Below are 19,855 nucleotides of genomic sequence, written 5' to 3'. Positions count from 1 at the left end.
GTATTCATGTTCACTGTGGTACCATGATCTTTTTTTTTTAGACCTACCTTATGTTAGGAAGGATTTAAGCTGTGAAACTGAAGTGTGACTGGGAGCTTTGAGGCTGAAGTGAAAGCCACTCGAAACTGAAATTGTTTTGATAGTCTTAAAAATAGTTTCCAACTTTTTGTGAACTGTGTGAAAATTCTGATGCGAATGGGATCACAGTTGTCAAATCAGAAATAGCTTTGTACAGTTTTAAAGGCCAGGCTGGATGGGGCTTTGAACAGCCTGGCCGAGTGGAAGGTGTTCCAACCCCCTGCCATGGGTGAGGACGAGGTGATCTCTAGTGTCCCTTCCAACACAAACCGCTCCATGATTCTATGATGACGAGCATTAAGGCTTTTCTTTTGAAGAATAAATATATGGTTTTTTTTGTTTGATTGCAAAAGTAGCTTCCATCATGCACTGCAAGACTGTAGAATCAGATTAAGAATTCAAATAGTAGAAAGATAAGTCTCCTATATTGTCACAGATCACTGCTTGAGAAAGTTTTTTCCTTAGTCAAATTGTAAAGAACATATAAGCTTAACAACATAAGAAAAGCTCGATATCTTTGAATTCTGTGTCAGAGGGATTTGGGTGATTCCTTATGAAAATGTTACAGAACAAAACACCTCCTAGAATCCCAGTGTACAGACCATATCATCTTTTCAGTAGGATAGTGTATCAGCACGTATTCCCAACCAATGTGAAACTCCCTTCTGTCACCACCATGGAAAATCAACCTTGTTTGCTGACAGTTCAAGCATTAATAGAAAATCATCTAGTTCCAACCCCAATAATATAGGTTGGTTGCCAGCCACTAGACCAGGCTGCCCAGGGCCCCATCCAACTCAGCCCCAAATGCCTCCAGGAAAGGAGCATCCACAGCTTCTCTGGGTAACCTGTGCCAGTGCCTCACCAACCCCTGAGTAAAGAACTTCTTTCTGATACAATTCTGAAGTTTAGTAACTGAATCCTATCAACAGTCCAGCTATTGAGGGGTGTTGACCTACCTTACATAGAGAGAAATGGGAACCATGGTGTTCAGAACAATGATATAGCCCCAGAAGTTAAGGAAGCCACGGTACGGAGGACTGTAGTCCTGTGCATCGTAGAGGTACCAAGATGAGTTGCCGATCTGCTGCTCCCAGTAGGTGTGCCCGATGGCGAGGCCAGCCGAAAGCAGGATGAGGACAACAAAAATCTACAGGGCATACAGAGAGGCGTATGACATGACACCTCAATAATATTCGCTAGATTTAATTCCCACATCTCCACGTTCAAACCAAAATATTACATGTGCAATAAATAAAGAGAAGGCGAGCGAACCTTTCCCACAAAATAGATTCTTCAGGTAATCTGGGTTCTAGTTTATGTCTGTTCCCCGAGCAGTTTTCACGTTTTGACATTTGCTTAAGCAGCAAGTAGGGCACGTGAACACACACCGAGCAGGGCTGTCTTAGTGCTGAGCTAAGTGCCAGCAGCTGCCAGCTGCAAAGCTCACTTTACCTCTTCCCCATATCCCAGGGAATCATTTTGCTGATTAAAGCACGGGCTGGGGGACAGAGGCGTTCCTCATACAGGCTTTGAGGAGAAGAAGCACAGGTGCTGCAAAGACCTTGGGACCAGGACCTGGGTCCTCAAGGCTCTACCCAGCTGTTCAGTGCAGACAGAAGCACCGGCAGCTATGGTTTTGAAGTACATTTCTGCACTGTGCAGGCTACCTTCTATCTCCATTTTAGGGCCACAGATTCCAGCAAGAGTGAGATACACTGCTAGATTCCTCCCTCTACTTCATCCCAACTCAAAACAAAGTAAATGTACACTTTTTATATCAGAAGAAAAAAAAAATTAGCTTTGTAAGTCTGCATGCACTCTGTTGACTTAAAAATGAACTCAAACTTCTGAATTTTAAAGAAAAAGGCTTACAGTATAAACCATGTAATTCATAAGGGAGTCAATTTTTGTCCTTTTAAATTTTGTCTTTCCGCTGTTTTTCATTATTTTTGTATCAGCACCTAAACAAAAAGAAAAAAAGGGAAAGATTTAACAAAACAAGCACAATTCTTACAAAGTGGGAATAGTCAAAGATTATAAGAGAAAGGCACAGCTTTCCTCCTGGAGCACTCCTTCAAGGACCAAATGTTACACATATTAATTTCACACATACCTGCAAATACGACAACTCCATGGCAGAAATCTGTATTCCTAATTTTACATCCACGTAACAAGATCTTATCAGCATCCAATGCATAGCTCCTGTTTTTCCAGAATAACGTTCCTGTGAACTTATCCAGTCGGTTATTAGGTTCTTCACATTCAATCAGACCTAAATTTTGAGAATGTGTTTAATTCACAGCATTTACCACCAAACCTCTCATCCACGTTTTCTTTTAATATTTCCCAAATGTTAACAACAGTCTAACTGCAAGAGTGAAGCCCTCTCTGGATCTTAAACTCCAGGATGAACACAGCACTCAGCTCCTTTTGCTACTGAAGACTTCCCAGCAATGATCCTGCAGAGTAAGACAAGCTTCTGCTACTTGTTCAGATATCTGCAAATGTTTTTGGCTACAAACAGTGACATTTCACTTCTACTATTAGAACTTGCCCTGTTCCCACTGTCTCTGATTCATCACCTGATAGTTCCACTCCCACATTAAGCTCACCCTAGAATTTTGGTTCGTGTTGTGCTTACTATCATCAAAACATAATAAATAAATAAACAACAGACTTACGAAGACTAAGTAAATGAACAGAAACCTTTCCAGATACAACTCCAATAGCAAACTTGGATTTTTTTCTTTTCTTTTTTTTTTCCCCCACAGAAAAACACATGCAAATGCTAGTGAAAGGTCAATGTGTCATAGCTCATTCAAGCCCCAGGTCTTATCTTCAGATAGATTGTATTTTGCTCAGCCTCACAACTTCCTTGTGCAATCTGCCAATGCTAACTCCAGAGTCACAAGCACCAGTACTAATGGTTCAGTCCACACCCGGCTGTATTTACATGGACTGTAAACTATTTGATCAACATCTGAATAGATGTAATAATAAAAATGTAACTGTACAAACCATTGAAGTTTGCCATCGCATTCTCCTCTTGAAGATACCTGTCTGTTACCTCCAGGGCCATTTTAAATTTTAAGTTTGTCTCACTGAAAATAAAGGATAAAAAGCACGTTGTATTAAGGAAAAACATTTGGTCAACATCAAATTAAGTGAATCAGTGCACAACAGACAACAGCCTCCCACTTGGAAGGAACAAGCAATGCTATGCATTTCCATGGACATGAAACACTCATGAGCAACACAACCAGCTCTTATACTGGCTGCTTTTCCTCACCTACAAGATCAGACACTGTAACACACCCTTACCTCCTCTCATTCACAAAAGTGAGGTTTCTCAGAAACACTGTTGTACTACAGCAGTAATCAAATGCAATTAATAGTTTGTTCAAAGCAGCATTTAATAACTGACTTCGTTAAAAGCTCCAATTGAGAGAAAACATTTTGCATGGTGCTATAAATTACTGCTTACGAGATCACTAAAAGTTGACTGTGAAAGCAAAATTAACATCATCTCATTAGGTGAAGTCTCTACCATCACAGACCTTTCTCAAAAAATAAAAAATCAATACTAGCTTTTCTGACAACACAGAATAAGCAACATTTGCGAAGCAACATGAGAGAAGCAGTAAGGTTTACTCTGTTTAAGCAGCTCCAATGAAAAAACTTCCATAGAAAACTGTTTGCTTATTTGGACTTTTGTTGTTGGTTAATTTAATTTTCTCACTCTGGCAGGCAATAAGACGTGATTAGAAAAACAGAAGAGAGCAGGTTGCAGGAGATCTCTGGCAATAGATAGTCCAGGCTCCTGCCAGCAGCCAGACCTCAGACAAAGTTATGCAGGATCCCATCAACCTAAATCTTGATTACTCCGATGGTGAAAAGCCTTCATCATGAGAATAACCAATTCTTATTTAAATCCAGGCAGAATTCCCCCTGAATTCTCTTGCATTCATTGCTCCTTGGGCTGTCAGCATGCATCCTTGGGAACACAGGATCTTCACTGCAACTGTGAGATACTAGAAGATGGTTATTAAATCATACTTCTCTCCTCCTGCACCTTTTCTCAGCATACCATGCTCACCAATCTTTCAGCCAAACTAGTGGCACTCCAATGGACCCTCACCACTTTTTCATGCTCCCCAACTGTTTGATTCAAGCACTGAACATTCTTCCTGGTGTGGCTAATAAGTGTCAGGTACTATGGAATCATTTAATCCCTTGGTTGGTTGGTTATACTCAGCCTGCCAGAGCCTGCTGCTCCAAGGGTGCACTAAAGGCTTGCTGTCCACGAGAACCCCCAGGTCCTGTTTCACAGAGCTGCACCCCTGTCAGTAAGATCCTGGTTTGTACTGCTGCCTGGGATTACCCCACTCCAGGCACAGGACTTCATAGCCACCTTTGCTCTCAACAGCTCACCTGCAGGACTTCATAGCCACCTTTGCTCTCAGCAGTTCACCTGCAGGACTTCACAGCCACCTTTGCTCTCAACAGTTCACCTGCAGGACTTCACAGCCACCTTTGCTCTCAGCAGTTCAGCTAGTTTCCCTATTCCTGTCCCCTGGACTTCTCGTCTGTCTGTCCAGTTCTCAGATTAGCAGCTTGTCAATAAGCATATCTTATCAAATGCTCTCATAAAATCAAGGTGAATGACATCTTCAGCTATGAAACGGGCCCCATATCAAATGCAGAAGATATTTCGAGAAGGAAGCAATAATCAGGCTGGTCAAGCACAGTGTTAATCCTCGGCTTTCTCCTCTCAAATTCTTGTCTTTCACATGCCTGTAAGTAGCTCCCGTGAGCTCTTCCGTTCCACAGATATTCCAGGAAATGAGGTGAGGCAGACTGGTCCATAGCTTCCTTCATGTCCTTTTGGCTCTTTCTGGTAGGAGGGTGTGATCCTTGCTGTATTCCACACCTTGGGAATTTCCCTTGTCTCTGTGACCTTTTGAAGAAGGCTGACAGTGGCTTAGCAATGATGCCAGACGACTCTTACCACCCCCAGATGAATCCCATTGGGCTTGTCAGGGATAACTCGTACAGGTGGTCCCTGACTGGGCCATCCTCTATTATCAGTTGTTTGCCATTTGGTTTATCATTGCTTCGTGGCACAGGAACTTTGGAACTGACATTATCCATGAAGACAAAGCAATTAATTGCAACCTTACCTCAAAAATAATTGTATTAATTTAATTGCCTCATTTCTGAAATATACACTTATTGCTCTTTTAGCAGTCAGCCAAAAATAAGTTTACAAAACCTTTATGCACATTCTTACCCATCTAGTTCAGCTGTCTCTACGTAGCAGAGACTGTTTGGTTCTGAGCTGGATAGCAGCAAAATATCAGCCTAGTAAAACAAATAAATAAGCAGCAAATAAATCCAAGTCAAGATCTGTACAGAATTTTGTAGGAATACAAAACAAATGTATCTAAAGCACTTACAGGAACGAAAGTATTCTTCTTCAGACGAATTATATCACCAACTTTAATATCTTTCCATTTTGTGTTTTTGAACCTAGTACCAAAAATAGTTCAACGATTATTATTATTTCATCTAGAACAGTATCCACTCTACAAATCATGGAATATTAAGCTTTCTGTAGTATGAAAACACCACATCTTGGTTAAGATTTCTCTTGTTTTTGGAAACAGTAATTTAGATGGGAGTCTAAAACTTAGAAGAAAGCTTATCTCCTTTCCTCCCTGTTCCCGCATGTACGAGTTTCTGCCCACTTCTCCAAGGAAGCTGTTCTCAGTACAGACTGAGAGATACAGAACTAAGTTTAAATGACTCCTTTTGGCAATTCCCTTCTGTTTCCAATTAGGTTTTCACACAGACGTATGGAACAGTAGAGAACAAAAAGCTGAACCTTCTCTGCCATGTGTGGTTTACGTAACAAAGCAACAAACATCAGTTACTAAGTTAAGAAGAAAACCACAAACCTTCCTTCCCTGATGACTTCACATGTTCTGTTATTAACCTCATTGTCCATCCTGTGGCGAACCTGAAAAGCAGGAGAAGAGAATGTACTCCCAACTGCAAGAAACAACTGTTTTGTTTTGCTTTCCGTACCTACAGAACGTGTTTCTTACTATGTCATCCACCAGATCTTTGGCTGCCGTTATTCCCAGCACCAAGAGTAAGGGCACCAGCGTTGTGTACCATGATAGAGTGCTTATCTGGGGAATCGCCTATCAGAGACAAACAGAATCAGCTCAGTACAGGACAATCATCAGGCTCAGTTCAGAGACATTAAGTAGCAGACAAGATATAACATCACAAGGAAAACCAACACATCAGAGAGAGAATTTTAAATCAGGTTATGAAGATGAAAAAAAACAAACCCTCTACTAGAAGAGCTTGGCCATGCTGTCCTGCCTCAACATTGGCTTCTCTTTAACAACTGTAATTGCTCATATTTTCTCTTGGAGCTTCTGACTTATGAATGGGACAGGGAAGTCATCACGTTTTTTCAGAGTAACAGGCAAAAGAAACAGCTTTTCCTCACAAAATTAATGAACTCTGCAACTAGCTAGCCTAAGGTAATACAAAACAAGGGTAGAGTGATCTGGATTTCTGTTAAGATTCTCTTAGTATCTATAATTGTTCAGATATGGTCCCTCATGGTGTATCACGCAAATTCCAAAAAGGACAGCAATGAATTCAGCAATGAATTGTGTCAGAAGTGTTATTCAGCTCGCTAGATCACTACCTCAAACTTACTTTGCAATTCATATTCTCTGTTTATAAACCATGCCTTACCTGCAAAATGAGGAGTACCAGGAAATAGGAGTTGGCTGCTCTTTTAAACTGTTCAAACAGATTCAGTGGTAAAAAAGTGACAAGGTTGTACTTGTATGTCTTAATTGCGTTTCCCTGTTGAACAAATCAAACGTCATTCAAAACATAAGATTGTTCTCACTTTACAAATGTGCAGATCATATTTTAAGTAAACTGTTTTACCAGTGAAATCTTTCCTATAAACTTTGTTAGGCTTGCAGCTTTCTTCAACAGTTTCACATGGGTCACCATCATAATGAAACATGAAAGAATAGTCTATTTCACTGACATTAACACAGCCAAAAAGCATCACAGACTTCATATCTGGCTTCGTATCACCAGGGACATCACACGGCCACATGGTAAAGGAAGGACGCAGCCTATCCCAGGTAGCTCCTACAGGAGCACGGTGCAGGGGGGCAACTTCAGTGCCCTCCCCATTCTGTTCTAATTTCTCTGTAAGGCATACAAGCATTATTTGCTATATACGCAGCATGACTATTAGGGATACAATTGGTGTCAGATGTCTATCTGCAAAGAATACATACAGACACAAGTCTTTGAATCAGACTTCAGGAGGAGACTTGCTCAAGCTAACCTTCACCAGTGGTCCCTACCAAGACAGGCATAAAAGACTTCTATTTGAATAATGGCTACAGCTGCAGAAATTTTAGTGTTAAATATTCACAATCATGCATTAAATAACATGTGGTCTGCAAGGCAGGTATCTCAGCAGACACAAGGAAATCACACAGGCCAATAATGGCATACAATTGACATGTTAACCCCAAAGTAAAATTTTGTGTCACCCACAACCAGCACCGCAAACTTAATACTTTGAATTAAAAAGAATCCTTAATCCTAATTAGGTGTATTTGCAATAAAACTGTTTAAATAATTGATATTCCCTACTGTCTACTTTTAAGACTGCTCCAGTCAAGCTTTACTAGGATATTGCTTAATCCTACACACAGCCTTCTTTGATGAAAGGAGGCACCTTTCTGGGTGTTTGCAACAGCTGCAGTTCAGCAGATAGAACTCAGAATCTGGAGTGAGGATATCTTGCTTTTAATTCTTTACTTCACTTCAAGCAAGTCTCTTGGTACTTAAATTTTCTATTCACGAGCTCAAACCAATTACATTTCCCTGCCTTTACCAGAAATCATGACAGAGCATTAATGGTGGCTTTTACACCAGTCAAAAATGTTTGAAAAGATCTTAATGAAATCAAGAAAGCATTCACCCTGACAAGTCCTACAACCATGCAATTGAGACACAGAAAACTTACAGCATATTTGCTTTTTTTGAAGCACAGAAATATTTTTCTCTTAAACTGGGGCTGTTCATGGAAGTGATGATCATTTGCTTTAACTTGCCAGCTGCAGTCTGGAAGAAAAAGGTAAATATGGGTCAATATTTGACTGTTACAAACACGAAGAAGCCATTCTACCAGTGTCAGGCTCTTTCAAATGCCATCTTTTTAAGGTACTTTCAATTGAAACAAGACTGGAACTGGCTTTTCATAATATACTGTCTAATAAAAGGTTCAAGATATTTCCAGATTAATTTATTTATTTGTTAGTAAAGACCAGTAAATTAAAAATAGTAAGAAGTAGGAAGACGTCAAAAAACAATTTGGAAGCTCTAGGGAAACTGAAAGCAGAGAGAAACGTTCAGTCAAGCTATGAAAACCAACAACAAAATATCTGTGTTATGCTGGTTCCAATTTTCAGGTAATGGAGAAGGCAAGTAAGTAAAGCTCTGTTCAAGCAGCTTTTGGCCCACAGGCTACATACTTCTAGGATCTACCTTAATTAACATGAGGTTACAAAGCAGATCATTACCATTATGCACCAGGTAGTGGCACAGAATTCTAGATGCAGACTGGAATTAAGCTGATTTTCATACAGATATTTATTAGACTGAATTGCCACCAATCACTACTCTACACACCTGGATAAGCAAGATGATCTTTGGAACTATAAGGCCTTTAAGGTCCCTTTCAGCCCAAGCCATTCTGTGATTCTAAGCCAGTCCAAATCCTATCTAACTCAGAAAGTACAAAGAGAAAATGGACCCACACGTGACTTAGCCTCCAGCTTCAGGACCTTTAGCTACCCAAGGCATCACTGTAGTACCTTTTTTCAGTGGCTCTTGGTTCTCCTCAGTGTCCTTGTTGACTCGATTTTGCTCTGGTTCAACAGCAGGCTGCTGGCTGTCGAGCTCATCCTCCGTGTCATCATCACTGTATGGCACCACCTCATCATTAGGTTGGGAATCCTCATCAAAGGTGGTCTCCGAGTCCCGTTCCGAACTCATGCTGCTAGTGCCCTGCAGGCATTTAGCAAAGGTTTAGAAGCAGAGCTAACAAAGCAGGTACTGGAAAACACAACTCCAAAAGTTTGTCAATAATGCCTAGAGAAAACAAATTTGAAGCCAGTTCCCCTGGAGCAGCTGAGAGCACAGAACTGTGCCATACTTAATTACACACACGCGGCAGACCAAGGAAGACCCTACAGTCACGATGCAGGACATCTTTAATGGGATGCAGAAACAAGCAAGCCTGGGAACATCCAGCTCTCAGTATCCATACCACCCACATCTGCAGCAGCATCAGGACCAGACGGGTTGCAGGAGCTGGGCCCTAGCCTCTTTTTGGTCACTGAGACCACAACTACACCTTCAGCTTCTTGCTGCAGCTGACAGCATCCAACAAATTGTCTGTAAACTGAACCCATCCCTCCTTTGTAACTCTACCCTGCATCCCCCCACAAACAGCCACCTGCACAGTTTCTAGGAGGTCTACACTGACTGTTGGCCCATTCATTGCTTCACTTAGTGTCCTGGCATTCTAATGATTGACCTGGTACCATAGCTCAGATTGCCCTGATGAGTACATATTACTCATTTCTCGACACGCAATTTCCAAACTTGTTGAACTGAAGCTTCAGTTACTTGTCTTGGAAGATCAACAGTTCTGAAAAGGCTCTGATCTGATTTGAAACTCTAAGGAGAAGAAGGGGCTGCCTCCTGGAGCCCAGAAAGCCTGCCAGCCCCAGTCAGCCTCACCTGGGTCCCTGCAGCTCAGTGTTAGCTCAGCATATGCAAGGCTGTGTCACCCTATCTCCACGCTGCTGTCAGCAGAGCCAGCCAACAACAATCACTGGGGCTGACACTAAACCCTGCTGGTAACCCCTTTGGTTTCCATTTTTGCAGAGCAGAACTGCCTTCCTTCCTTAATATCTCTTATGAGTGACATAAATATTAAATGAGCACTTAATATGCTGCTCAAATGACATGACCGTGGGCTGGCAGCCCAAAGCATGATCCACTTCTGAGCAGCAGCACACAACTGAATGCTTAAAATTAAAACAAAGCCCACAGGCATCAGATCAGAATGTACAGTTTGATATAGCTTCTTAAAAAACCACTCAGGCTGTTAGGAACCACTCACCAGTGCCATTAGCTGGGACACCACAGCTGGTCACCAACACGTGGGACATGCAACCTGAAACTTTTATGGTTTCTTCTGAATACTCTCAGAGTTACAGAACTCATGAGAGATGCAGGAGATTCAAGCTCAAATTCACGCACTTCACTACCTCATTGTTATATCCTGGTTTATTTCTCCTCTTTTTACTCATTTCTTTTCAGCTCCCCCTTCCCTTCCTTCCCCCCTCCCTCCCCTTTTAACCCTTTTTCCACTAGCTGCCCCAGTTAGCAAAGCCCAGCTCTGAACAGTGAACTAAAGAAGTGTGAAAAGAAATCCATCGGTTGAGGAGGAAGCAGGACCTGCATGGAGCAGTGAGCTGGTACAAAATAACAGCGTTCCATCTGAACAAGGTGCAGCACCAGCACTCCGCCCAGGAGCAGCAGCATGATGTTCCTATGGGGCCAGGCCCACAGTGACACCAATGTGCCCTGGGTTTCAAGATTAACACAATGCTCAACCTGATTTCCTCCTTGAAATACACATAACAAATACACACAGCTACAAGAACCACAGAAACACTAGGGTTGGAAAAAGCCTCCGTGATCATCAGGTCCAAGTGCAAGCCCATCTCCACCATGCACACTAACCGTGTCCCCAAGCACCTGACCCTAATCCATGGTTCTGGAATGCCTCCGGAGATGATGATTCCACCACTTCACCCTGTGCCAGTGCCTGACCACTATGGAGAAGACATTTTTTCCCAATATCCAACCTGAACCTCCCCTGGTACAACCTGAGGCTTCAACTTTCATCCTATTGTCATTATCTGGGGGCAGAGACTGGCCCCCCAAATCACTACAACCTCCTTTCAGGGAGCTGGAGAGCAATGAGGTCTACCCTCAGTCTCCTTAGACTGAGCAACCACAGTCTGCTCCTCGTTAAGACCTGCAAAGAAGCAGTCACAGACAATGCAATATAACACCTTGTGTGTGGAACAGAACACGGAGAACAGCTGAAAATACTTACATGTGTGTCCCTTGGAACTAAAAGCACCACTGGATCTTTGAACCGCTTTCAAGCTAAGGCAAAATAAGTTCACAAACCTGACACACAGAGTCAGCCGTCAGCCTATTCAGTCTGTCTTTACTCAACTGATTTATTCACTAAGTAACCATGAAGAGAGTTAGATGTCAAAGTAAACCCAAATCACCACATTTCTTTTCTTTTCTTTTATAGATGCACAGCTGAATGGAAACACCTAAAATAGCCCATGAAGCTACCAGCATGAGGGTCTGATGAAAACTGAAACGAATTGCCTTCCTTTTGCATCTTCGAACTGAACTGCCAGGGGCTCCCTGCCAGCAGAGAAGGGCCCATCACAGCATGTATGTGTTGATATGGCAACTGGGTACATGGTTTAGTGGACATGGGGAAGTGGGATGGGGTTGGATCTTAGGTGATCTGAGAGATCTTTTCCAGTGTTGAGAATTCTATGACTCTGCTAAGGGACAGCATGGGTCTGGTTAATCCTCCGGCAGCTCACCATTTAGCTCTCACAAAGCAGCAGTGAGAACTGCAGTCTTTCAATGGCAGGATATTGCATTTCTATCCTCACTTCAGGGATTCCAGCCAAATGCTTTAATAGAGTATCATCCTTCATTAAAAATATATTGATGAACTAATCTACCCGTAAGAAGAGCTTCTGCTAGGTAACGGGCTAATAACAAAACTAGATTTGCTTCCAAAAGGTGAGACAGATGACATACTGCTCAAAATAGGTAGGAAATTTTAGACTTAACAAGTTTTCGAACACTCAGAGAGTATCTTACGAACAACCTCCTTAATGACATTGTAAGGAAGAGTATTTACTAAAAGAGTGTGGAACAGCACAAATGAGACAAGGACATAACCACCACTTTAAGCTCTTCTAAGCATCAACTGAATGAGCTCAAGGCCTCCAGCCACAAGGCCATCTATCTGTGTATCTACTCCATACAGAGCAGCTGGGCTTACTTCAGGGAATTACTACACCAAAACAACTGCATATCCCCAAAATGACACATACGGAAGGAATGATATTTCCCAATCAGAACTAACAATCAGTCATTGCTCTGAAATGCACCAACGTCTTTGTGTATCCTCATGGAATACTGGAATGTTGGTAGAGTTCTGTTTTGAAATGCTTTGGAGAAAGGCAGCCTCAATAGTTTACATAACCATTTTAATTCACCTGTGACTGGAGGCATGGTTCTTTTCATCTGAGGCAGTCTCCACTTGGCCTTCCCAACCACTTATGAGAATGCTCAAATAACAGTATCTCTATTATTCTTCCCACGTCACCTGTTTCTGTTTTCATCTTCTTTGTGTGTCCTTCTTGTGTCTGAATTTTGGCAGCAGTTCCTTGTTGATCTATGAGCATCCCATCCACACTTACTTTGACTTACTTTGACTTACTGCTCACCAAGATAGACTGCTCCTGCTCTGGGAGATCCCTGGAAACCAGACAACAAACCTGAGCTCTCCTCTCCAGGACTGTGCCCCATGGAACACTTCCAAACAAATCCTTGTTCTCCTAAAGTCCAGGGCCGTGGACTTGAGTGGTGAGGCGCCGTTATGGGCTGCTCAGGGAAGTCACCGAGTCACTGTCCTTGGAGGTGCTCAAGAACCCTGGAGACGTGGCACCTGGGGACACGGTCAGTGGGCATGGTGGGGATGGGACGATTGACAGTTAGACTTGGGGATCTTTCAGGTCTTTTCCAACCTTAACGATTCCTTGACTTGTCTTGCTTCCTCCTGTCAGGATTCCAAATTCCACCGTCCAATGGCTGCAGCATGCAAGACTGTCCCACCCTTCAAACCCTAATCAGTTCTTCCTTGTTTGGAAGTAGAAGGCTCAGCAGACGAGTTTCTCTCTTTGATTTCCTATATCTTAACAATATTTATCTTAACTGTGTATGTTATGACACACACAAGATTGAGGAGGATGTGAGGAGATCACTAAAAGCTTAAAGTTCCACACCTAGAAATTTTGTCTAGGATTCAGTTTACTTGGAGATTCTCAAATGCACTTGGAATCCTGAAGCCTCAACTCCTCAAGGTTAATCAAATAAATGTTGCATTAAGAAAAAAACAAACACGTTTTACAATTCAGAACACATCATATATGGTATACGACCTTGATGTCAGCCCAGGAGTTCTCTGTGACTACCATAAATGCTGGGGCTTGGTGCCTGGCACGGTAGAGAAGCAGACTCTGCCCAGACATCACGGGCAATTGGCTCCTCAGCACCCGACCTAGCAGGAGCACACAAGATCTCAGCACAGCTTCAGGAAACAAAACTGCTGATATCTGTGCTGGGAAAACAGCTGAACTTACTTTCAAGCTGCTCCCTCAGAGTGCAGGAAACAAGCAAGAGACTTGCTGGTCTACCAGAGCTCCCACCTTCTTTCTACACATGGTGATACTGAAAAAAGTCGCCACCTTGAAACCTGCTGGAGTTGGGCAGTGCCAACACAGGCTTAACAGGAGGTGACTCAGACTTCCCATCATAATTCAAGTGATTAAAAGTGGCTAAGGGAATAAATACCTGTGGTGCAGAAAAACCTCCACATCACAGATCCCAGCTCACCAGAACACACGTCACATCCGACAAATCTGAGGCCACCTCCGTGGCCCAGCAGAACTGAAAAGGTTAAGGCAGCTCTGTCAGAGAATCAGGCGATCACTGCAACATGAGGAAACCTTGGGAAACCTGTTTTGTGAGCGGTGTCTCATTTGAGTCAGCTTGGTTACGTCACCTACTTTTGTCACTCACCCAGACCCAGATTTTACCCACACACATGTATAAGCAGACACGCGCACACTGCTTTTATACGTAAATTATGTATGCTCTGAGTCACAACGCTATTTCATCTCGCAGGAAGCGTTCCTAAAAAAAGTCATTTTGGGCAATTTGTGGCCACAACTTGTGCAGAAGATAATGAGAACTTCGTCCGAATAGCAGACTATTTCCTTTTCCCTCAAACATTACCACAAGTGGAAGCACCTTGCACAATGAGCACACTGACAGCGAGCAGTAACATCAGCACTGATACCCACTGTCACAGATTATCTAGATTTACCTGTATCCGTGACAGGGCAGCTGACACAAGAAGACAACTTTAAGATGGTTAAAATCCAGTGAATAACTGAATTCTCCTCACCTGCCTTCTCTTCCACTCTTGAATGTTTAGCTCCAGGATCAAGTCGCCAAGGGCAACCACTCATTAAAACAGGTGTTTCCAAAAATGTATTTCGCCAAACTTTTTCATCTGCGATGGGTCAAGGACTTATTGAATGTGTGAAAATGAACAGGAAGAATGCTCTAGTATAAATTAATTATCGTTACGAGCCAACAGGACTCTACAGAAGGAAGAGATTAATTTGCCACTTACTGAAAACTGGAAGCTGATAGCAGACAGATCCACAGCCTGCAGTCCCAGTTGTCCGAGGCCAAGCAGTGATGGCTGAAGATGAGGCACTTATAGAAACAAGACACTAATTTTACCCACTATCTGCACTAGGATTTCTCATTAACAGATATAGACTTTCCTTCTCCTAAAGTCCAAGTCAAGACAACTTATCTTTGCTAATAATAATAAAGGAGGCAACCTTTGTTCAAGCTGTAGCCTTAAGAGTGCTCTGCAGGGGTTTCCACCTGCATTTTACAGAGATTATTAGACTTCCTCCCATGGCTCATGGTATAAAACTACTTGGTTTAGATTAACAAAGGAAGAAATAGTTATTCTTGTGCACATATGAACAGTATTGGAAGATGTTTTGGAAGCTTAAACAGATATTTTCCCAGGTGTTCCACCTCTCCATCAAGACTATCAGGCGTTTTACACTGCAGAGGTTACTTCCTGCTACACGGTTGCAGATCGCAGCTACTGCACCTTTCCCATCCGCACTAAAGCTGGAGACTCTCTCCTGGGCTGCTCGTTCCCACAGGCAGCACGGCCTGAGGGAGCAGACGGACAAAAAAGCACCATTTCTGATTGGACCTCCAAGCCCTTCATGTTATCTCCTCTTCTTGCCCTCAGAAAGACACTCCAGCAACTGTCCTGGCACTACCCTTGGATTTGCTTCCACTGCTTTCTCTGCAGTGCTCATCCTTCCGCACCTCTTCCTTATACCTTCCTGTGCATCACTACACCGGCCTATAGACAAAGGCATCCACAGATTTCTTTGCCCAAGCTGTCTGGCTCTGCTGGTGAGATTAAAATACGTATTTCTTATATTTCATCTCGGAACATACAAGAACAAACAAACAAACAAACAAACAAAAGACAGCTCTAAGCAGACCACTGGAAGCCAAGGAATAACTTTGTGAGCTTGTCAGAAGTAGAGATGCAGAAGCAGTGCACTGTCACTGGGTATTTGCAAATGGGGCTGAGGGCTCTTGAACCATCAGTCTCCAGCGGACAAGGCAGGAACCACATCCTTTACCCCAACAAGCACAGGTCACAGAGGGTAAGAGATTTGCCCAGGGCCACGTGGTAAGTCACAGACGGAGCCAGGGTTGGGTTTCAGAAGCTCTTGGCTAATATCCTGCATTCAATTACATCTAAACAAAGCACCTCATTTAGCAGAGGCCAGGTAAAGGAAACTGCCAGGGAAGAACATCAAAACCCCTCATAATGAAAACAAAATCAATCAAACCTCTGCCAATATCTAAGTGCAGGTAGCGCATTACAGTCAAGCCCAGTATGATCACCAGTGGCATCAAAATAAAAGCCACAACAAAACAAAAGAAGATGGAAAATTAATTCTAGCTAATTTAAATAGAGGACTTCAATGCAAAGCAAGCAAGCGGCTTACTGAATTCAACATCACAAATTGCAAGCCAAGGGACTGGAATATTCACAGGCTGTGAGTGAACAAGTTACAAGGCACTGCTTTGCATCACCTACAGATTAACGAAGGGACAAACACAGGTTTGGGACAGATGCAGAAGGAACCGTACACAGAGGTGAACTTCAGTAACATCAGTGAAGAGACCGCTGGAGAAAGACACAGACCAAACACCCTTGACACCTGAATCAGTCTCAGAAAAGGAAGCCAAATTAAGAAAATTAAATAATAAAACCAAACAGATCCAAGCAAAAACTGAGAGCAAATCTAAGCTTTAAAGGACACCTTAAGCACGGAACTAAACCACCCAGTTATACAGAGCTAGGGAACACATGGGCAATGAGGCTTGTTACCAGCCCCACCAACATGCCCAGCCCTTGGGCTCCCTGCAGCTGCTGCACCTACCGCCTGCCACTCACTGAGCGAAGGCAGCAAGGTCACTGCCAGGGGCACCAAATGTGGCCTCAGTTTCAGAGTCTCTCCGCTGAGAGCATTCGCTTGGTGGAGGGACACTTTCTTAGCCAGCCCTTTTAGCACGGCTGTACGTGGGCCTTCAGAGGAGGGATGCTATGAAACGAAGCAGCAGGCAGTAGGGCTGAGATGTAGATTTATGTCTGTCAGAAGCTTTTTCCATCTTCCAGCAGCCTCACAAGTAACCTCCAGCGCTCTGCTACAGAACTGTGACAGTTTCTTAACATGGACTCCTGTAACTGCCCTAAAGGCTAAACAAACACGAAGTAACGAGTAACTACCCCACAACCACTAAGGCTATCTTCCTCAAGAACACACACGAGGAAAGAAACCAACTCACGGGTGTGGTGCAGGCAGCGGGGCCCCGCAGCACCCACTCTTCCTTCTTCCTTCCCTTGGTCCACAGCCTCAGAGCGCGGGCACCGCAGCGAGGTCGACCTTCGGCTTCGGGACACAGCTCTGCATCGCCCCACACGGCGTTCCTGGGCGAGCAAGGGCAGACATTCAGGTTTTTAAACGGCAGAACAACAAACGCAGCCTTCAGGCTCTGGGGACGGTGTTCTGAAGGACAACAAACAAACAAACAAACACAACGAAACGTTTCCCCAAGCCTCGCGGTGCAACTCCCGAGCTCCACTTTCCCTCCCTGCTGCCCCCACCTCAGGCCCGGTCCCGCACACCTCACCCGCAACGCACGACGAGCAAAGCACCCAACGCCTCGCGTCGGCTGCCGGGCACGACGCCACGGCCCACAGCCCCAACCCCGCGTTTCGGCACGGCCGGCCCGCAGTACCTGTGCCCGGCTCCCGGCACCCCGCCCGCTCAGCGCCCGCTCGTCCCCGACGGCCGCTGCTCCGCCCGCTGCCCTCCCGCTGCCAGACCGGCCGGACGGGTTCCGTGCGGGGGGAGGCGCCGCGTCGGCGGCAGCCCCAGGCCCGGCCCCGGGCTCGGCACGGCACTGCCCCACCGCCGCCCGCCCGGCCTCGGGGCCGCCTCCGCGAGGGGGGAAGCCGGGCCCCGCGAGAGCGCCTCGGAAAGGTCCGAGCCCCGGATCTGTGCCTCGGCTTTGCGCCCGGAGAAGGTGACGGGAGTGCAGAGCTGGGGATCGAGGCACCCCAAGGGCCCGGGGAGTGCTGCAGCAGACCGAGCGGGGCCTGGCTCCGGAGAGCGGTCACACGGCGGATCGGGGGAGAGCAGCTCTGCTGCCCCGCTGTAGTGCTGGTGGACCTGGGTGAAGTGGGGTAACCCCCTGGGTGCCTTTAAGGCACAGGATTGTGTGGAGCTAAGATGGTCAGAGGGCTGGAGCAGCTCTCCCATGAAGGGAGGTTGAGGGATCTAGGCTGGTTTAGCTTGGAGTAAGAGAAGGCTGCAGGGAGACCTCATTGCGGCCTTCCAGTGCTTGAAGGGAGCATATAGACAGGAGAGGGAACGGCTGTTTGTGAGGGTGGGCAGCGATAGGACAAGGGGGAATGGTTTTAAACGGAGACGGGAGGTTCAGGTTGGATATCAGGAGGAAGTTTTTCCCCCAGAGGGTGGTGACGCACTGAACAGGTTGCCCAAGGAGGCTGTGGATGCCCCATCCCTGCAGGCATTCAAGGCCAGGCTGGATGTGGCTCTGGGCAGCCTGGTGTGGTGGGAGGTGTCCCTGCCTACAGCAGGGGTTGGGACTGGATGATCTTAAAGGTCCCTTCCAACCCAAACCATTCTATGATTCTTCCAGCTTAACCTGTGCAGTGAGAGCCTCGGTGTGCACAAGGCAAACTGGCAGCTGTGCGACGGCAAGTGCAAAATGCCTTGATGTGTGTGGATGGCAAAATGATGGGCGTCTTTCGGGGTGATGGTTACACCTAACCAGGGGCATGCAGGGTCATCAGAGCCTTAGGCATTCCCTGTATGGAATTAGTATGGATAAATAAGAAGCATTGGTTGTCCACTGAGAGGCACCCAACCCGGGGAGTTTTAGTGCCTCTTCCAAGTATTCACTGCATTTGGTGTTGCGAAGAAGAAGGATGGTGTTGATGAGAGGCAAGGAGTGTGAAACGTAGTGCCATTAAAAAGGATTTTTCAGATGTATTATGTAGCCCCCCCTTAGAGCAAAATGGTCACTGAATATTCCTAAGGAATAAAGAAATATTTAAAAAAAAAACAAGCACAAGGCTTCTGCATGCACTTTCATTCACCGGTAATGCCATTTATGGCAGGGGAAATAAAGATGTGCTTCCTGATCTGATGTCTGAGTTCCAGCTGGGACTGAATTGTTTTCCTCACAGTGTCCGGTGTGATGCGATGCTTTGGTTCTAGGAGAAAAACGCTGCTGATAACACACCAATGCTTACAACTGCCTGCTAAGCTGCGGCCATTTGCAGCAAAGGGCCCAAGTTGCTGCGAGGGAACAGAATCAGGGCAGCTGAGTTAAACTAGCCAGCGGGATGTTCCATATCAGATGGCATCACCTGGAAGGAGTTTTGAAGGAGGTGGGAATTCATCTCACTCCCTTCTGCTGCTTGGGGGCTGGCTGGGCATCGGATGGGGGGTGGTAAGCACCTGTGCATCACTTGTTATATACATTCATATATATAGATGGTCATTGCTGTTATCCTTTAGCTTAGTAAACTGTCCTAGCTCAACCCACAAGTTCTACTTTGTTTTCCCAAATCTCTTCCCCATACCAATGAGAAGCAGAGGGGGAGTGAGCAAATGACTGCGTGGCGATTGGCTTCCTGCCGGGTTAAACAACAACATCTGATCAAACAGAAGGAAAACAGTAGCTCTCAAAGTAATGATGGGAAATGTGACATCAGTCAAACACTTCAGTGTTTAACATGCTCTTTCTTCAATAATGCTTTCTATTTTTGACTCCGGTGCTGAGCACAGCAAGGTAAATATGTGCTTTTGTCATAGTTTATCCCTAAACCAGCACAGCTTCTTTAATTTTAATTATTATTTTTTATTTACTTAAATGAAACTTTATTTTTAATTTGACCTTATTTCTACACGTGAAACCTCAGTAACTTCACTGAAAGTTGCTCTGCTACATTCTGCTCTGCTTTCTGCTTGGCTAACCCTGTCCTGCGGCTCCACTTCTGAAGCCATGTGCCCCTAAGGCAGATTGTGACTCACCCACTCGCACCCACAACATGGTACCTGTCTCTGGGGAAAAATGCATTTTCTGATGTTGCATT

At 44.6% G+C, this 19,855-nt stretch overlaps 1 protein-coding gene across 1 annotated transcript in view; it reads right to left on the bottom strand.

Annotated features, from left to right (window-relative positions):
* Positions 1-17,511, bottom strand: part of ATP8B1 (ATPase phospholipid transporting 8B1) — a 33,188-nt gene extending 15,677 nt beyond the window's left edge. The window contains exons 1-13 of the mRNA XM_072359612.1: positions 17,467-17,511; positions 17,014-17,234; positions 9,015-9,207; positions 8,165-8,262; positions 6,859-6,972; positions 6,189-6,287; positions 6,039-6,100; positions 5,538-5,610; positions 5,372-5,442; positions 3,100-3,182; positions 2,195-2,353; positions 1,954-2,042; positions 1,038-1,228 (exon numbers count right to left, since the gene is read on the bottom strand). Coding sequence (XP_072215713.1) covers positions 1,038-1,228; positions 1,954-2,042; positions 2,195-2,353; positions 3,100-3,182; positions 5,372-5,442; positions 5,538-5,610; positions 6,039-6,100; positions 6,189-6,287; positions 6,859-6,972; positions 8,165-8,262; positions 9,015-9,195 — 1,220 coding nt within the window. The 5' untranslated portion in view covers positions 9,196-9,207; positions 17,014-17,234; positions 17,467-17,511. The remainder of the gene's footprint in view (positions 1-1,037; positions 1,229-1,953; positions 2,043-2,194; positions 2,354-3,099; positions 3,183-5,371; positions 5,443-5,537; positions 5,611-6,038; positions 6,101-6,188; positions 6,288-6,858; positions 6,973-8,164; positions 8,263-9,014; positions 9,208-17,013; positions 17,235-17,466) is intronic.
* Between the last annotated feature and the right edge of the window lie 2,344 nt (positions 17,512-19,855).

The sequence above is a fragment of the Excalfactoria chinensis genome, chromosome Z (genome assembly GCF_039878825.1).
Source record: "Excalfactoria chinensis isolate bCotChi1 chromosome Z, bCotChi1.hap2, whole genome shotgun sequence".
Lineage (NCBI taxonomy): Eukaryota > Metazoa > Chordata > Aves > Galliformes > Phasianidae > Excalfactoria > Excalfactoria chinensis.
Note: the sequence above shows the minus strand (reverse complement) of the source record. Positions and strands in the feature narration are given on the sequence as shown.